This window comes from Mirounga angustirostris, unplaced genomic scaffold, assembly GCF_029215605.1.
Source record: "Mirounga angustirostris isolate CCGP_5_RB_7025 unplaced genomic scaffold, mMirAng1.0.hap1 SCAF_14, whole genome shotgun sequence".
In the NCBI taxonomy this organism is placed as follows: Eukaryota; Metazoa; Chordata; class Mammalia; order Carnivora; family Phocidae; genus Mirounga; species Mirounga angustirostris.
In genome coordinates, this window is record NW_026991722.1 from 12,723,571 (window position 1) to 12,739,633 (window position 16,063).

At 37.1% G+C, this 16,063-nt stretch overlaps 1 protein-coding gene across 2 annotated transcripts; it reads right to left on the reverse strand.

The window, feature by feature from the left end:
• Nucleotides 1-278: 278 nt before the first annotated feature.
• Nucleotides 279-15,411, reverse strand: SERPINB11 (serpin family B member 11). 2 transcript variants are annotated; one of them, XM_045886312.3, is made up of 7 exons: nt 15,244-15,411; nt 14,111-14,170; nt 12,799-12,927; nt 11,644-11,761; nt 3,836-3,978; nt 2,768-2,923; nt 279-683 (listed from the first exon to the last, which is right to left on the reverse strand). In XM_045886312.3, the coding sequence occupies exons 1-7, from the start codon at nt 15,409-15,411 to the stop codon at nt 279-281; spliced, it is 1,179 nt and encodes a 392-aa protein (XP_045742268.2). The 2 variants fall into 2 exon arrangements, with proteins under 2 accessions (XP_045742268.2, XP_045742269.2); XM_045886313.3 differs by lacking the exons at nt 3,836-3,978; nt 11,644-11,761.
• Between the last annotated feature and the right edge of the window lie 652 nt (nt 15,412-16,063).

Below are 16,063 nucleotides of genomic sequence, written 5' to 3' on the forward strand. Positions count from 1 at the left end.
CCCTTTAAAATTAGTCTCACCGACTTGATTACGTCACCCAGATAGCACTTAAATGAAGCTCCAAAGACAAGAGAACTAGAGGAGCTTTTTTGCAAATGTACCTGCTTCCATGATTTCCATAATCTTAAGGTCCACCAATTCAAGGCACAGGTTGAGAGAGATCCTAGCCCCATTTTGCAGATGAGTGAAGTGAGGTACAGAGGTGTGTGGGGGATGAACTGCTTTTACTCATGGGTTTGTCCCTGCACCTCCTCTGAGCCTTGCTCAAGCCCGTTTGTTCAGGGAGAGGCAAGCTTGCCACAGAAGAGGATCGTGCTGGTATGGCTGTGCCTTATGAAGAACAGGAATGGGTGGTTCGCCAGGAACCGAGCCCGGATGGGGAGTCTTTTCACGAGGAAGCTGTCCCCTGTGGCTGCTGCCGCCTCGGTGCCCTCTTCGTTGACATCCACATATGACTTGTGGATGACCTTTGATAAATACAGGCCATCACCTGGTGATATTCCAGAAAGGTCAGCTTTGATCTCATTGAAGATATCTGTCATGCCCAGGGAATTTAGCAGGGAATTTAGCTCATACTTGATTTCAAGTTTGAATCTGGGGATGTGTACTTCAACTTCCCTTTCCACCATGTTAGCAGAGCTGGTCCACTCGTGAAACGTCTTCATGTTCAGCTGCTTCTCTACCTAAGACAAAACACAGATGAGTCCACATGAGCCAAACACGTGCTCTCTGTATTAAATGCTGTTTGTTTTGTAATTCCCAATGTGAATGATTCAATGTATGCTTTCTTTTCTACTTTGAAAATGTGTTCCAGTCCCATCTGGAAAAAAGAAACAGAATCTCACACTCAGCCACATCTTCCCTGTTCTACTGTCTATCTTTTGTCCATGTTTCATAAGTCAATGCCTCAAATGTGTGTCCTACGGTCTTCTGCCTTAACTCCCTCAGCAGGTAGGCTCCACCTACACTCCCTCTCTTGCCTCTGGAGTCCTGGTGTGTCCTGGGTGAATTCGCCATTTCTCCTCAGTTCTCAAACCTGAAACATTTCGTTGCACCCTCTATTATGAACTTGCTTCTCCTTTGGCTTCTGTGACGCCAGCACCCCCTTGCTCTGCTCTGCTTCACTTCCCTCCAGCCCTTCTCTGCTATTCCCCGGAAGCTCAGCTCTACATGCCCCTTCATGCCTCCACCTGGCCATGCAGCCTCACATCCCAGCTTCTCATCCTCCACCCAGTGCTATAATTTTGTGTAAGCTCTCCCCTTGGGCATTTGAAACCTTCCAGCCAGCCCTCCCCACAGCTCCAAAACGGCATCCAAAACCCCATCGTTCAAATATGAGAGTTGAAAACTTTTGGTCACCTTCTCTCCATCCTGACAATATACAATCAGACATAAAGTAAAGGTGGTTTTTCTTCCTATCTTTTCCTTTCGTCCTTTTCTGCCCTAATCCAAGTTACCATGACTTCATATTGCAAATCCACTTCGTGGCCTCATACCCCTAAGGCATTGGCATGTGCTCTTTGCTCTGGTGAGAACAAAAGAGTAGGCTTGTTCCACATACTCAACTTCTACTCCTCCAGTGAGGCATCGAGATTATTCTACGAGGCGCCTTCCTGATTTCCTCATTCTCTACTCTCTACTCTACTTCCACAGGACTTTCGGCAGTTTATCATGGCATTTGTTACATGATATTTAGAACTCTGTATTGGAACCACGCATTTGTCGGTGTTCTAGAACCCCCGAGAATTCTCAGCATAAACACTCAATGTTTGGTATATAAATGAATAAATGAACAAATAAATGAATGTATCACAAGCTGATAAAGACCTCTTCTAAACTGCTTCCAAAATGCTATCTGCCTCCAACTATCTTCCCATAGCAGCCCACCACAGGCAACCAGAAGTCCAAGCCCCTCTGAATTGGCCACACCAGTTCTCATGGCCATGGCCGTGCTTCTCTTCCTAGAGGTCCAAATGCATACATCCCAACTCAGGTGTTTCAAGAAGCCTTCCCTATCCCCCAGCCACCTGTGCCACATTGTTTAGCCTCAAGCAGGCACTCCCTGACTTAGAAACCCCTGACTGTGGCCATCCCATCTGTGGGCATAGGTCAGCTTCCCCAAGATCCCAGAAGCACAGCTGGTCTCCCAAGAAACTGTTGTCCTTCCAGCAGAGCACTGGGAAGTCCCAGCAAGGCCAGGGGGGAAGTGTAGTTACTCTGTATCAGTGGCTTGCCTGCTTCTGTGCCGGGCAGCATTGGCTGCAGCCAGGGAGAGGGGCTTAGACCCAAACTCCTGCCACCCCTATGACCTGTTCTCAGGGGCTGTGGCACTCATTTCCCCCACAAAATCAGGATGCTAATAAGGGTGGCTAGCTCATGAAAGCATGTCATATTTGGGCTGGAAAAACTGCTCCTGAGAGAGAAGATGGCTTAATCAGATTTCAGTGGACTAAGACCCTAAGCAGCATTACAATTTCACTACTACAGAATCATGTTTCCCAAGTGTCAAGTAACCAGTAGGTGTGATATTTGTACAAGATGGCACTTTGGCCTCCTGGTGCCTTCTTTGATGTAAGAACGAATTATTCCCCCAAAATATACTGTCCTGAGGGCAGGGACCAGGGTCCCTCTCACAGCCCCTGGGGCAACCCCACTCAACCCAGAGTGTGACTGAATTAGGGACTGACCACACTAGCATCATGGGGTACACAGAGTTCGGAGGCTGGGTATGAGCACACATGTTTCTCTGCACATTAGCATTCTTTACCTGTTCTAGACTGGCCGTGTCTACTGGAAGCAGAATAATCATGCTTAGTTTGTTGTTAACATAGGGCAGCTCAAGAACTTGCATTTGCGGTTCCTTTATGAAGGCTAATTTATATGTTCCAGTTTGATACATCATTTCCACAAATACGCTTTTACCCTATTTTTTTAAAAAAGATTGTAATTAGGTAGAATAGTTACATATATGCATGAACATGTATGTACAATGATTTTTTTTTTGCCTAACATGAATATCTGCGTTAACACTAAAGGCAAGGATGGGGCACCTGGGTGGCTCAGTCATTAAGCGTCTGCCTTCGGCTCAGGTCATGGTCCCAGGTACCTGGGATAGAGTCCTGCATCGGGCTCCCTGCTCTGCGGGAAGCCTGCTTCTCCCTCTCCTACTCCCCCTGCTTGTGCTTCCTCTCTCACTGTGTCTCTCTCTGTCAAAAAAATAAAATTAAAAAAAAAACCACTAACGGCATGGGGAAAATATAAACAATAAAGTAACCCTTTATTACTTTCCTTTGCAAATGTTATTTTTTATTTTAAAATAAGTCATTGTTAGAGCCTAACTAGTTCAAATAATATATATAATCATCTATATATAAAATATATATGTATAGTAATATGTATAGTAACAATGTTTCCCCAAAACAAAGCTAACATTACCAACTAAAGTGATTTATGTGAAAAATGACATCATAGGATCATTTTCTTTTTTAATCCAATTGGAGACTCTCTAGGAGAAAAATAATGTAGATGGTTTTGTTGTGCTGAGAAAACAGCCACAGCATATGTGGGAAGAATGTGTGGACAGGGGAAGAGCGAGGAGAGAGCATGCTCTCTTCTCTCCCAGGGCAGCCCCCATGTCCAAAGGCTCCGGTTCAGTGCCCTGTGAGAAAGGTTACTGTCACCTCATGAGGAAAAATGAAAATAAAATTCATAAAAGACACAATTAAAGAACCTCTGGAAACCGAGACCAGTATTTTCACTAAAACTTTCTAAACTGTCCTTAAATGATTATTGCATTCTTCGGAATTTATCATCAGTCTAAAAACAAAATACTTACCTCACTTAGCTGAAAAGGGGTTTGAACTGTCTCTCTTTCCTGGAACTTATTTTGCCATTGTCCTTTGAAATATATGGCGTTCACCAGGACCATTACACAAGAAGGGTCAATTGTTCCCTTTCCAAAGAGGTTTGTGACTTTTCCTTATAATAATAATAAAAAAAAAAAACAGATAATGTATTTGGATTTGAACTTGGGTTTATTAATAACAGAGAGTTGAACAGTCACTAGAAATTTGGAACCATTTCTTTTTTAAGGCTAGTTATAAATTTGAGATGCCAGGAGAACTACTTTATCTCCTGGCCATCGAGGCTGTCCTTACCAAATGAAGTTTATGTCCAAGAATTAAATACTGTGTTATTTCTAATCAGAAGATGGCATCTAGGGAGTAGTTAGTATATTAGCTAATGATCAACTTGTCTTATACCTAGTTATATCCAATGCTTTCCTATACATTACTGCTTATTTAAAAAAATATTAATAATCTCTTATGGCTTCCTTCTAATATTTATCAGGCTTTATACTTACCAGCACCCCACCACATCCAAATATTTTAAGTATTCAAAAGACTCATTCATTCTTATAATGTCCTAGCAATTAGTGTATCACAAGTATATACCAAGACTTAAAGTAAATATGTATCTGAAAATGAGAATTTATAAAAGTATACAATCAGATATACCAGTCAGATTGAACACCAAGCCCTCTTGGTGCACTGCAATTTATAAAACCTTTCTGAAATATAATCTAACAATAGGAAACATAGGGATATCCAGAACATTAGACTCTAAGCTTAATTTTTCCATTACTGTTCTAAGTAAGTTAACAGATCTGAAAAATTTGTAGACCTTTCCAAGCATTTTCTAACTTAATACAAAGAATTAAATAAATACATATCTTAATCTGGTCACCTATTACTAAGCTTGAATAACATCTATCAATCTATCAATCAACAAAATACTGTTGAGAGTTCATCACTGGTAAGTGAAATAGTAAGATATGAATATGTTAGAAATGTGGTCTTTATTCTCAGAGAAGTATTTATATTACTGACATCCTCTTCATAAATGCAATTAGCTCTAATTTAATACTTTAATGTTATTTCATCCTGATTTTGTTACTTAATAAACTTAATTCTTTCCTATATCAAGGAATATGATTGTCTACATTCATAAACCTCAGAAACTACTGGTACAATGAGTTGGTGGCACAACCACACAGAGACAGGTTATTTCAACATGGTAATTTGTACATCTCTAGTTGGGTAGATAGATCCTAAGGACAGAAAGAACTGTAAAAAATATCTTAAGCTACTGTTACATTCTATTAGTATTGTTACTTTGAGACCGTGTTTATGTTGAATGATGTGATTTTGCAATAATATTGGTGACACTGGAATCTGGGATTTTTGACACAAGATAAAAGAGAAATAGATATAAAAAGGGGGCATGTTAAGTAAAAATCCTATGAATCTGAATTTGAACTGGTCATATCAGTAAGAAATTATGCTGTATTTCATCTAAAAAAATGTATGCACTGAGAAGGCCTATAAACAATAACCAAGCCAGTATCAATGAGTACTCTTGAACCCAGATTATGATTTCTAAACATCATTTCTCATTAAAACGATTCAGGATCCCCTTGAGAAGTAAGTAATTCTAGGTCAGGAGCAGGACATGCATCTGGAACATCTGGTCAAACTGGAAGGCAAGGAAGCTATCAAATTCTCCAGGGTAGTGTCAAAAGGACTTAGAAACCAATATAAAGATGTGACCCCTGACTAAAAGGGGCCAATAAATTGAAACACCTCAGAATGTTTAAAATTATGAATTCATAAGGATATTTTAAAAGTAAACTCATTGGTTGGGGCACCTGGGTGGTACAGTTTGTTGAGCGACTGACTCCTGGTTTTGGCTTAGATAGTGATCTCAGGGTCATGAGATCAAGCCCCGTGATGGGCTCCATGCTCAGTGCAGAGTCTGCTTAAGACTCTCTCTCCCTCTGCCCCTGCCTTCCCCCTCTTTCTCAAATAAATAAATAAGTCTTAAAAAAAATAAAACTCATTGGCTATCTTCGAAGGAGGCTAGAAGGAAAAAAAAGTTTTGAAATTGGTATTAGAAAGAATCCAGCATTCTCTTTTTGTTTTTCTCATATGAAACCGTACTTAGAATAACCAAATACTTTTTTATGAAGTGAAGTATCTTATATAGAAATATTCCAGCTTATAAAGAAGTAATGCAAGAATTGGAATACTACAACTTTATAACCCCTATTGAAAAAATGGACCTAAGCAATTATCATCAAAGGCTACTAGCATCATAAAAAAGGGAGGGCGCCCAGACATTATTTATTTCCTGATGGAAACACAACACCTCCAATGAAGCATATTTATCAAAAGTAAAAAACAAACACACAAGCAAAAATCACCAGAATCTTATCAAGTTTCTAGGTCTAACTGCCAACTTATGAGAAATATAAAAACAGGAAATTATTAAATGACATTTCAAGGTGAGATCATCATCATCTAGACTATGAGAAAATGCAGGCAAATATCTATTTCCTTCAACAAATTTTCTGTAAGAAAAAAAAGGAGGGGAAATTAATAAAAGATCAAGAGAAATTATTAAAAGATAAAAAAAGATTTAAAGAGATTTCTTTAGTCAATAAGAATATGGTTTATGACAGACCAATATCCCTGGCAAGAACTATAAGGAAAGCTGAATACATTTTTTTTTTTTAAGTTCTACACTGCGTTGTTTCTGAAGCAACTTCTAATCATAAGCAATGGAGATGCAAAAAATCTGAGCAGAAAGTGACTGAAAGAGACAGAGAAACTGAGTAGAACATCATGAGAGGGTTGGGAAGACCAAAAATAGAGTTCAAAGAAGCAGGAAACCAACACTGAAGGGGTAACAATCCCAGAGACAGGAGAAAACCTGGGCAGGTGAGCTCAATAGAGAGTTCTGGAAAATTTTTCCCTCAAAGTATAATGAAATTTCAAAAGTTGCCCCATGCCTAGATAAGAAGAAACACAGCAGCAAGTGAATCAAGAATTTAAGAACTACTTATAGTCTCTCAGTGCTAAAGAAAAAATAATTGAAGTTCAGGATCTGGCAAGGTGGAAGAGGTGTTTCATAATGAAGAAAGAACTGATCCACTGAGAAGATACAGCAATTTAATATCTATTCACATAATAACACAGCTTCAAAATATGCACAGCAAAACTGGACATAACTAAAAGGAGAAACAGAAAAATCCACAATCATAGTGGAAGATTTTAATACAGCTTTCTCAGTAAATGATAAAAAAGCAGACAAAAAATAAGGATATGCAAACACAGACATCAAAATTAACAAAGTTGGCCTGATAAAATTAAACATCTCACCCAATAACCCAATAAAGAATACACATTATCTTTAAGTGCACATGAAAATTTTACCAAATTCGAAACATATGGTTTGCTACAAAAAGGTCTCAATAAATTTCAAATAATTGAATTATTATGTTCTTTGATTACAAAAAAACAACTAAAAATTAGTAACTAAAAAACAACTAGAAAATTTCCAAATTTTTGGACATCAATAGAGCACTTTTAATAACCCATGATTCAGAGAAGAAATCTCAATGAAAATTAGAAAATATTTTGAACTGAATAATAGTGGAAATAAAACAAATGGAAAATTGTGAGATGGAGATAAAGTGACACCAGAAAGAAAGCCATTGTCTTAAATGTATACATTAAAAAAAGATGGTCTGAAATCAATTGTTCATCTCAAGAAACTAGAAAAAGAATAGCAATTTAATACGAAGACAGTAAGAAGGAAATAAATGATAATCATAAATATTAATGTAATAAAAAATCTATATTAGAGAAAGTAGAAATCGATTCTTTGAAAAGACTAAAAACTATAAATCCATAATAAGTCTAACTAAGAAAAAAAGAAAAAATACACCATTTAGATTTCTAGGAATAAAAAGACAACATTATATATCCAAAAGACATTAAGAAGATAATACAAGGCTATTATGAGCAATTTTATGCTAATACATTTGAAAATTCAGATAAAATGGACATATTTCTTTAAAAAAATTCAAAAACTTACACAAAAAGAAAACAGAAAATGTATGTAGGCCTCTATTTACTAGAGAAATCAAATCTCTAATTAAAATTTTCCCACATAGAAAACACCAAGCACAGAGGGTCACCAGTGAACTCTTCCAAATATTTAAAGGAGAAAAATGCATACTAACCTTACATAAACTCTTTTTTGGAAATTAGAAAAAGAGGAGAAACATGAATATTTCAATAAATAAAAACTAAGGCCAAATTCTTTCATAAGCATAGGTGTAAAATCTCTAAGGAAAATACTAAGAAATCAAACCCAGTGATACACAAAAAGTATAATATACCATGACCAAGTCTGGTTTATCGTAGGACTAAAAGGTTGGTTTAACACTAAAAATCAATTAATGTAATTCACTAAATTAGTCTAGTAAAGAAGAAAAATCATAGCTCAATAGATTTAGAAAAGGCTTTAATATAATATGGTTAGTCATCTGTGCCAAAAATTCTTAGCAAACCAGAAATAGAAAGAAACTTCCTTAATCTGAAAAAATATATTCATAAAAATACCTGCAACAAAAATTATACTTAAATATATATTATTAAAACCATTCAGAAACAAGATATAAATCCAGAAACAAGACATAACAAAAGGACGCCCAGTATCAGTACTTCTATTCAACTGCAGGCACTAGCCAAAAAGAAAAGAAAAGAAGCAAGAAAGGTTGAAGAGGAAATGATTGTATTTATAGAAAATCTAAAATAATATATAAACTAGATTTAAGAGAATTCAGCAATGTTAATATATGAAAGTCAATTATATATTTCTACATCAACAACAAATAAAATTTGAAATAATTGATACTAGTTAAAATTTGGTAAACACTTTAATATCTGAAAACCATTTATCAAAAGACATACAAGACATTAACATACAGAAATACAAAATGTCGTTGAAAAAAATTAAAGAGAACCTAAATAAACAGAGGTAAACTTCATGGAAATGGATTAGAAGCTGAATATTATAAAGATGCCTGTTCTCTCCAAACCTATAGATTCTATATGTATCACTGCAACTAAAATTCCAACTAGTATGTTTAACAAAAATTGACAAGTTGATTTTACAATGTGTATGGATTCCATTTATGATGAAATCATACGGCATCTGCTTTTCTCAGTCTGACTTATTTCACTCAGCATTAATACCCTCTGGGTCCATCCAGGTTATCACAAATGGCATGATCTCATCTTTTTTTATGACTGCATAGAACAACTACAAATGAATAAACAAAGAGCAGAATCAAACCTATAAATACAGAGAACAAACAGATGGTTGCCAGAGGGGAGGCAGAGGGAGACAGAGGCTTCCAGTTATGGAATGAATAAGTCAAGGGAATAAAATCATAGCATAAGGGATATAGTCAACTATACTGTAATAGCGATGTATTGGGACAGATGGTAGCTACACCTGTGGTGAACACAGCATAATGTATAAACTTGAATCACCATGCTGCAAACTTGCATAACATTGTGCATCAACTATACTCAAATATAAATAAATAAAATCTATATGGAATGCAAAAAATCAAGCAAGCTAAGTCAAGGCAGCCCCAGAAGAGATCAACACTGAACCTAACACTTCTGGCTATCAAGATGAACTGTAAAGCCACCATAATTGTGATATTTTCATGAGAATAAATAGACAGACGGAGCACACTGAACCCAGAAACAGACTCATACATATATGGTCATCTGATTTATGATAAAGTTTACAGTGCAGTGTAATGGTGAAAGGATCCTCTTCCCAATAAATAGTGCTATGTCGGCTAGATGTCCATGTGGAGTGGAATGAATTTTTAAATGAATCTTGACTATAGTGAAACAATAAAGGTTCTAATAGATAACATATAAAAATATTTTCATGAGCTAGGAGTAGGCAAAAGATTTATTTAAAAGTATGCTAAGGTACTGACTATAAAGGAAAAGATTGATAAATTTTACTCCTTTCAAATTAAGAACTTCTATTCATCAAAGGCACCATTAGGGGAAGATACAAAATGGTAGAAATTACTTGCAACACATGTATTCAGTAACTCCTAAAAATGTATAAGAAAAAAACAGACAAACCATCCTTACATATGGGCAAAAGACTCAAATAGGCACTTTACAAAGGAAGACATGAAGTGTATGAAAAATGTCCAATGACATCATTCATAAAGGAAATGCAAATTAAAATTAAACTAACTACAATGACTAAAGTTAATAAGACTAACAGGTGTTGGCAAAGTTGCGGAATAAATAAAACTCTCATTCATTGCTTGGGCAAGTATATTGGCAAACCACTTTAGAAAACTGTTAACTACTAAAATTGAATATATATACACCCTATATGATCAGCAATTCCATTCCAAAGTATCCATCCAACAAAATCACATACAACATATGTACCAAAAGATGTGTATCAAAATGCTCATAACAGTGCTATTCATAATAGACCCAAACTAAAAATGTCCCAAGTGGTCGTTAAGACTCGGTAGAATGGATAAATAGATTTAGGTATTTTCAGAGAACAAAACCGACATCAATGAAAATGAGCAAACCATGCCAACCTGTAGTCACATGGATGACTCTCACAAACAAAATGTTAACCTAAAAAAAAAAAACCTAAATATATGCTTTATGATTCTAATTACATGAAAGTTTTAACTAGGCAGAATTAATATACAGTAAAGAAGTCAGAGAAGCCTTAATGTTTGGCAATAAAGCGGTTTAGTTTCTGGGAGGAGACACAAGAGTGGCCTTGGAGTGTGCCCTTCCTAGTAATTAATGTTTTATTTCTCTGACTTGGTAGAGGTGGAGGGAGGTTACCTGAGGGCATTCACTTTTGTGATAATTTCTGCTTTGTGATAATTCATTGAACAGCAAACATAGAATGTATGAAATTTTCTATAAGTATATATATTTCAATCAAAAAAGTTTAATTTAAAAATCAAGATGTAAGAAACATACTGACCAACTGCAATGTATAATTATTTGGGTCCTGATTCAAACAAAAAAAGAGACAATTGGGGAAATACAAAAACTCACTGCCTATTTGTTAATATTAAATGATTATTTTTAAATTTATAGATATAATAATGATGCAGTGGTATTTTATTTTAAATAACTTATATTTTTGAGAGGAAACAACCTGGAAAAAAAGATGATTTCTGGGATTTGTCCTGGAAGAGTTAGGGGGAAAAGGGCAAGGGAAAATAGCTTTAGATAATAAATCCTGCAGCTGAGTGATGAGTCAATAAGGATTCACTATAGTATTCTCTCCACTTGTTTTTCTTTAAATCTTTCCTTAACTAGATGTTTTTAAATATTGAAATGGATACATCTTTAAATCTACACATTTAACCTGCAATTTCAAAGAAATATTTGACAATTAGAAAGTTTATTTTAAAATCATGAAAGGTAGATTTAAAATTAATTAAATTTAATTGCAGAATGTACAACACTTCTGTAAAGTAGAAATAGTGTTCTTCTCATTCTCAGAGTCACTGAGCTTTAGCTCCCAATCAGGATAAATGACTGTAAAGGATATTTACAAATATTCCCAAATACTCCCCCATTTCTTCCATTCTTGACCTGCCTATGTTGGGTCCTGGACTTCAACCAGATTCCTTGTTAGCATTGACTCAGGGAGCTTATCAAAACAGTGCGAATAAAGTTTGGAGACACATGTGGGACTTATTCTTACCATTAGTTTTACTTTCAACCCAAGCATTAATAGTTTTCCTCGTTTCTTCTGGAGACCATTCAAAATCAACAGTTTGTGGTGTGGCTTGATACAGTTTCTCAGAACAAGTTAAATATTGCTGTAAAAGAAAGGACAATCACACACAAAAAATAGTGTAAGGGAAGCAAAAGCTAAGCTCTATGTGTTCTAAAATCTACAACACAGAGACAAAAGCAGCTCATGTATATACGTCTGCAAGGAAACAGAATCCATATGTACTTATTCTTAATAAAACAAATGGATTTAAACAAATCAAAAAGCTTTCCAAAAGGAATGTTCAGAAATGTTTGGTTGTTTCTTCTATCATATCATTGGAATTCTTCATTCTAAAACACTCAAAGCAAAATGGCAAATTGCAGTTCACTCTCACTACTCTGTCCTCTCAAAGCAGACAAATGGGAATTGCTGCCCTATGTTCTAGATTGGAAAACTGAGATCTAGGGCGATTACATAAGTAAGGACCAGAGTGGTACATTTTGCTTGTTTGAGGTCTAACGGAGAGCTAGGTCTCCCCATGGTGTGTGTGTGTGTGCGTGCGTGGGGGGGGGGGGGTTGTGCTTCATCCCTGACCTTGATGTGTGTGTGTGTGTGTATGTGTGTTTGTGCTTCATCCCTGACCTTGGTGTGTGTGTGTGTGTGTGTGTGTGTTTGTGCTTCATCCCTGACCTTGATTCTTGGACAACTTTGGTGATTTTTGCAGAAATAAAATTTTTATGTGATATTTCACAACTTTAAATGGGAATTTGGGGGGCGCCTGGGTGGCTCAGCTGGTTAAGCGACTGCCTTCGGCTCGCGTCATGATCCTGGAGTCCCGGGATCGAGTCCCGCATCAGGCTCCCTGCTCGGCAGGGAGTCTGCTTCTCCCTCTGACCCTCCTCCCTCTCATGCTCTGTCTCAAGTGAATGGATAGAAATCTTTAAAAAAAAATAAAATAAAATAAAATAAATAAATGGGAATTTGGTAGAACCATTTCACTGAAACTCAAGTCAAGTCAGCTCAAACTTAATCTCTTAAAGATGAATGTCATGTGGCTCTTCTCGCTCTTCACTTATTTTATGGTGTGATATTTACAGGATGCCAAAGAGAGCTGTGGACCAGCATTCCATATGAACGTACCTGATGGAACACCATTGTCTTTGTCCCGTAGAGTCTGTTGGCCATGCTGAGGGTATAGTTAGAGTCTGGCTGGTTGATTTGAGAGAATAAGACTCCAAACTCTGAATGAATCTTTCCAGCTTGGCCGCACTGAAGCATCAGTAAACAAAGAGTGGAGTATTAAGTTGCTTGATTTCTTGCCACCAGAGGGTTATAAATAATGTGAAAACAGTAAGCAGAGAGCAGGATGATTGCCTCTGAATAAAAGGGTAGAGAATATTAACAAACAAGGAGCTGGAGAGTTTAAATCATGTTCCTTCTGTAGATTTCCTCTAGCACAATAATCTCAGCACTCTGTGACCTTACTCACAGATTGTGTGCAGAATTGTAAGCTGTTGCAAAACACATAAGCACTTGCTGGCCCCAGTGGGTTAGACCAAAAGCACAAGTTTTCGTAAAGAGATCCTAGTGGGGTCTTCAGGGCAATGATCCAAGTTTTGTTGCTATCCCTGTACTATGGCGTACCTATAGAATCATCTCTCCTCTCTACCACACTACTTTCAATGTCTCAGTTTTCTGTGTGACATGTAACCAAACACTTCAGCACTTCACTGAACTGACCTTACTCGCCCATCACAAGAGCAATTCTGTTAGACCTACAGCCTTGATGCATCTGAACTCAAGGACATTATAGGGGTATACCTACATTCCCTAAAGCAAAGTTTCCCAAACTACAAGCTTTCAACTCCTCACAACAAGTGGAGTTCTGTGAAGCAAGTATTCTGTGAACCTATATGCATTTATATGTTTTCTCAATCAATCACGATCAAACACAACCACCTTCATGTGTGAATTCTATATAATTTTTATGTCAAAAGGAATTCTCCTACTAGAAAAGAGCAGGGACCATGGTCCCAGGCAATGTGGGCTGGGCAACATCAGGCCTTGTTTATCTGGGATCTAATTATAAGGCAAAGCATCAGGGTCCTTTCTCAGTGCCCCCACTGAAAAAATCTACCACTCCACAGATGAGGCTGGCAGACTCAATCCCATATTGAGATTTATGGTGCAGTCCATAAAAGAACAGAAAGTTTGAGCAAGAATGACAATAAATGGTATGATAAAATCTGAGGCACTTTATCATCATTATTATCATTATGTTAACTCTATAGGCTGTAGCGATTATTGGGAAGACCAAAAGAATAGATCAAGGGAGACACTGTTAACTCCCTAAAGGGCCAAAGAGAGGCTCTGTTACTCAACCCCTGCACTATAATTTCTTGTGCTCTTATGTTAAAGAACATTTGACAGCTCAGCAATGATATTATCATACCTTAGCTGAGTCCTTGAACTCTGGTTTTAATGACTCTGCAAAATGATTAAAGTGAAGCACCTAGGAAAGAAAAAGAGGGATCTACTGGCATCAAAAGCAACATACAGTCCATAAAAGTGAGTATTTATAAGCATCTGTTTTTCCATTTCAGATAAAGACCAACAAAAATAGCTAACATTTAGTGATGTCATATTCTTAGTACTGAACTAAGCCTTCACATATCTTACTGAACCCTCTCAACAGCTTTATAAGTAGACAGTATTACCCCCATTTCATGCTTGGGAAAATGAGCTCAAGAGAGATATTCCCTGACAACCATCTGTCAGTGTCCAGGGACGGAGCTCTTGTCCACGAGGCTCTTCTGCCCCCTCCTACCATTCTCAGGTCGTTCCACTATGACAGTGCCCATCTGGGGTTCATATGAAACATTACATGGTGTCCCAATACAATACCTGTTTTGAGAGCAAGAAAATCATGAAAGTGCATCAAAATATGGAGTAAACAAATAAAAGGCAAACAATAATACAATATGTGAGTATTCTAGGAGTTGTTAAGTGATGTTCATCTAGACTTTCCATAGCAATTAAAAATACATATAATGAAAAAAATCACTGTATATCAGCCTATGTAACCTGAAAGGTCACCCCTTTTCTCTTAGTTTCTCTCAGTTGCCCCATCTGTTAAATGGGGATAACAATCCCTACCTGCTATATAGGGCTCTTATGAACTTCAAATGTACGAATGAATATTTTTTAAAAACCTGATAGCTTTTAAAGTGTCATTAAGGTTTATTTTAAGTTACAATTCCAGAGGGCAAGAACAGTACCACACGTGTGTTCTCTGTCATATTTAAATCATTGAAAAAGTGAACTCTAAAAGTACACTGCGTGTACATATGCGTGAGAGCACTGATGGGAAGGAAGAGACTGTGTTACATGTATTATGATATTTGCATTATTATTATTGCATTATTTAAGCCATCATTCATTTTTAAGAAATATGATTTTCCCAAATGTTTCTTCTTTCACAAGATGGCAGAATTCCCTTGGTATAAAGATGTGAGCATTTGGCTGACCCACAGGGGTGCACGGAAGACCTCTAGGCTATGGAGAAATCTTTGCTGTGTTCCATACCTTTTCCATCTGCTCTGCACTGTTTCCTCTGGCACCAAGGAGGACCATACTTAGAGCATAGAGCAGGCTCAGTGGTGAAAAGAAGATGTTATCTCCTACGTTGTTACTGTTCAGCTCTTTGAACACATCAAGGCAAAATTCAACGTTTGCTGTGCTGAGAGAATCCATTTTATGCCCAGCACTATCTGAGAACAGATGGGGGGAAAAATCTCAGAATATCATTTGGAAATACAGATAATCTATAGAGTTCATTTATTTCATTTCATGAATTTAAGAGACTGGGCACACTGTTTCATGAAAAATTCATATTCATAGTTTTTGAGAAATCTATAAATGATAGAGGTGGGAATTCCCAGTAGTTGCAGATCCTAATGAAGAGAAGATTCTGTTTCTTTCAACCAGTAGCTCAAAGCTGTCTCACTATCATTTGTGTACATTTAAAATTGTTCTGCAGCAAAAGAGCAGAAGGAATTGGGTTTTTGTGCTCTTACTGTCCATGCCATAAGACCCGCCCCTCCATCCTGGAATTTGTATAGAAAAATTCTCGAGCTCGGGCACCTGGGTGGCTCAGTTGGTTAAGCATCTGCCTTTGGCTCAGGTCATGATCTTGGAGTCCTGGGACTGAGCCCCTCATCAAACTCCCTGCTCAGCAGGGAGCCTGCTTCTCCCTCTCCCTCTGCCTCTGCCCCCCACTAGCGCTCACTCTCTCAGATAAATAAATGTTAAAAAAAAAGAAAAATTCTTGAGTTATACAAATGAAATGCTGTCTCACTAGACTGCCCACCTTCACAGCCTCATAGGAGAACACTTTTCTACCTTC

Coding starts and splice junctions, on each gene's coding strand:
- SERPINB11 (XM_045886312.3), bottom strand. CDS start 15,411: ATGGATTCTCTCAGCACAGCAAACGTTGAATTTTGCCTTGATGTGTTC. Junction 12,928..14,110: donor AGTTCAAGGACTCAGCTAAG/GTATGATAATAT, acceptor CTGATGCTTCAG/TGCGGCCAAGCTGGAAAGAT. Junction 3,979..11,643: donor GGTTGAAAGTAAAACTAATG/GTAAGAATAAGT, acceptor TATTATTATAAG/GAAAAGTCACAAACCTCTTT.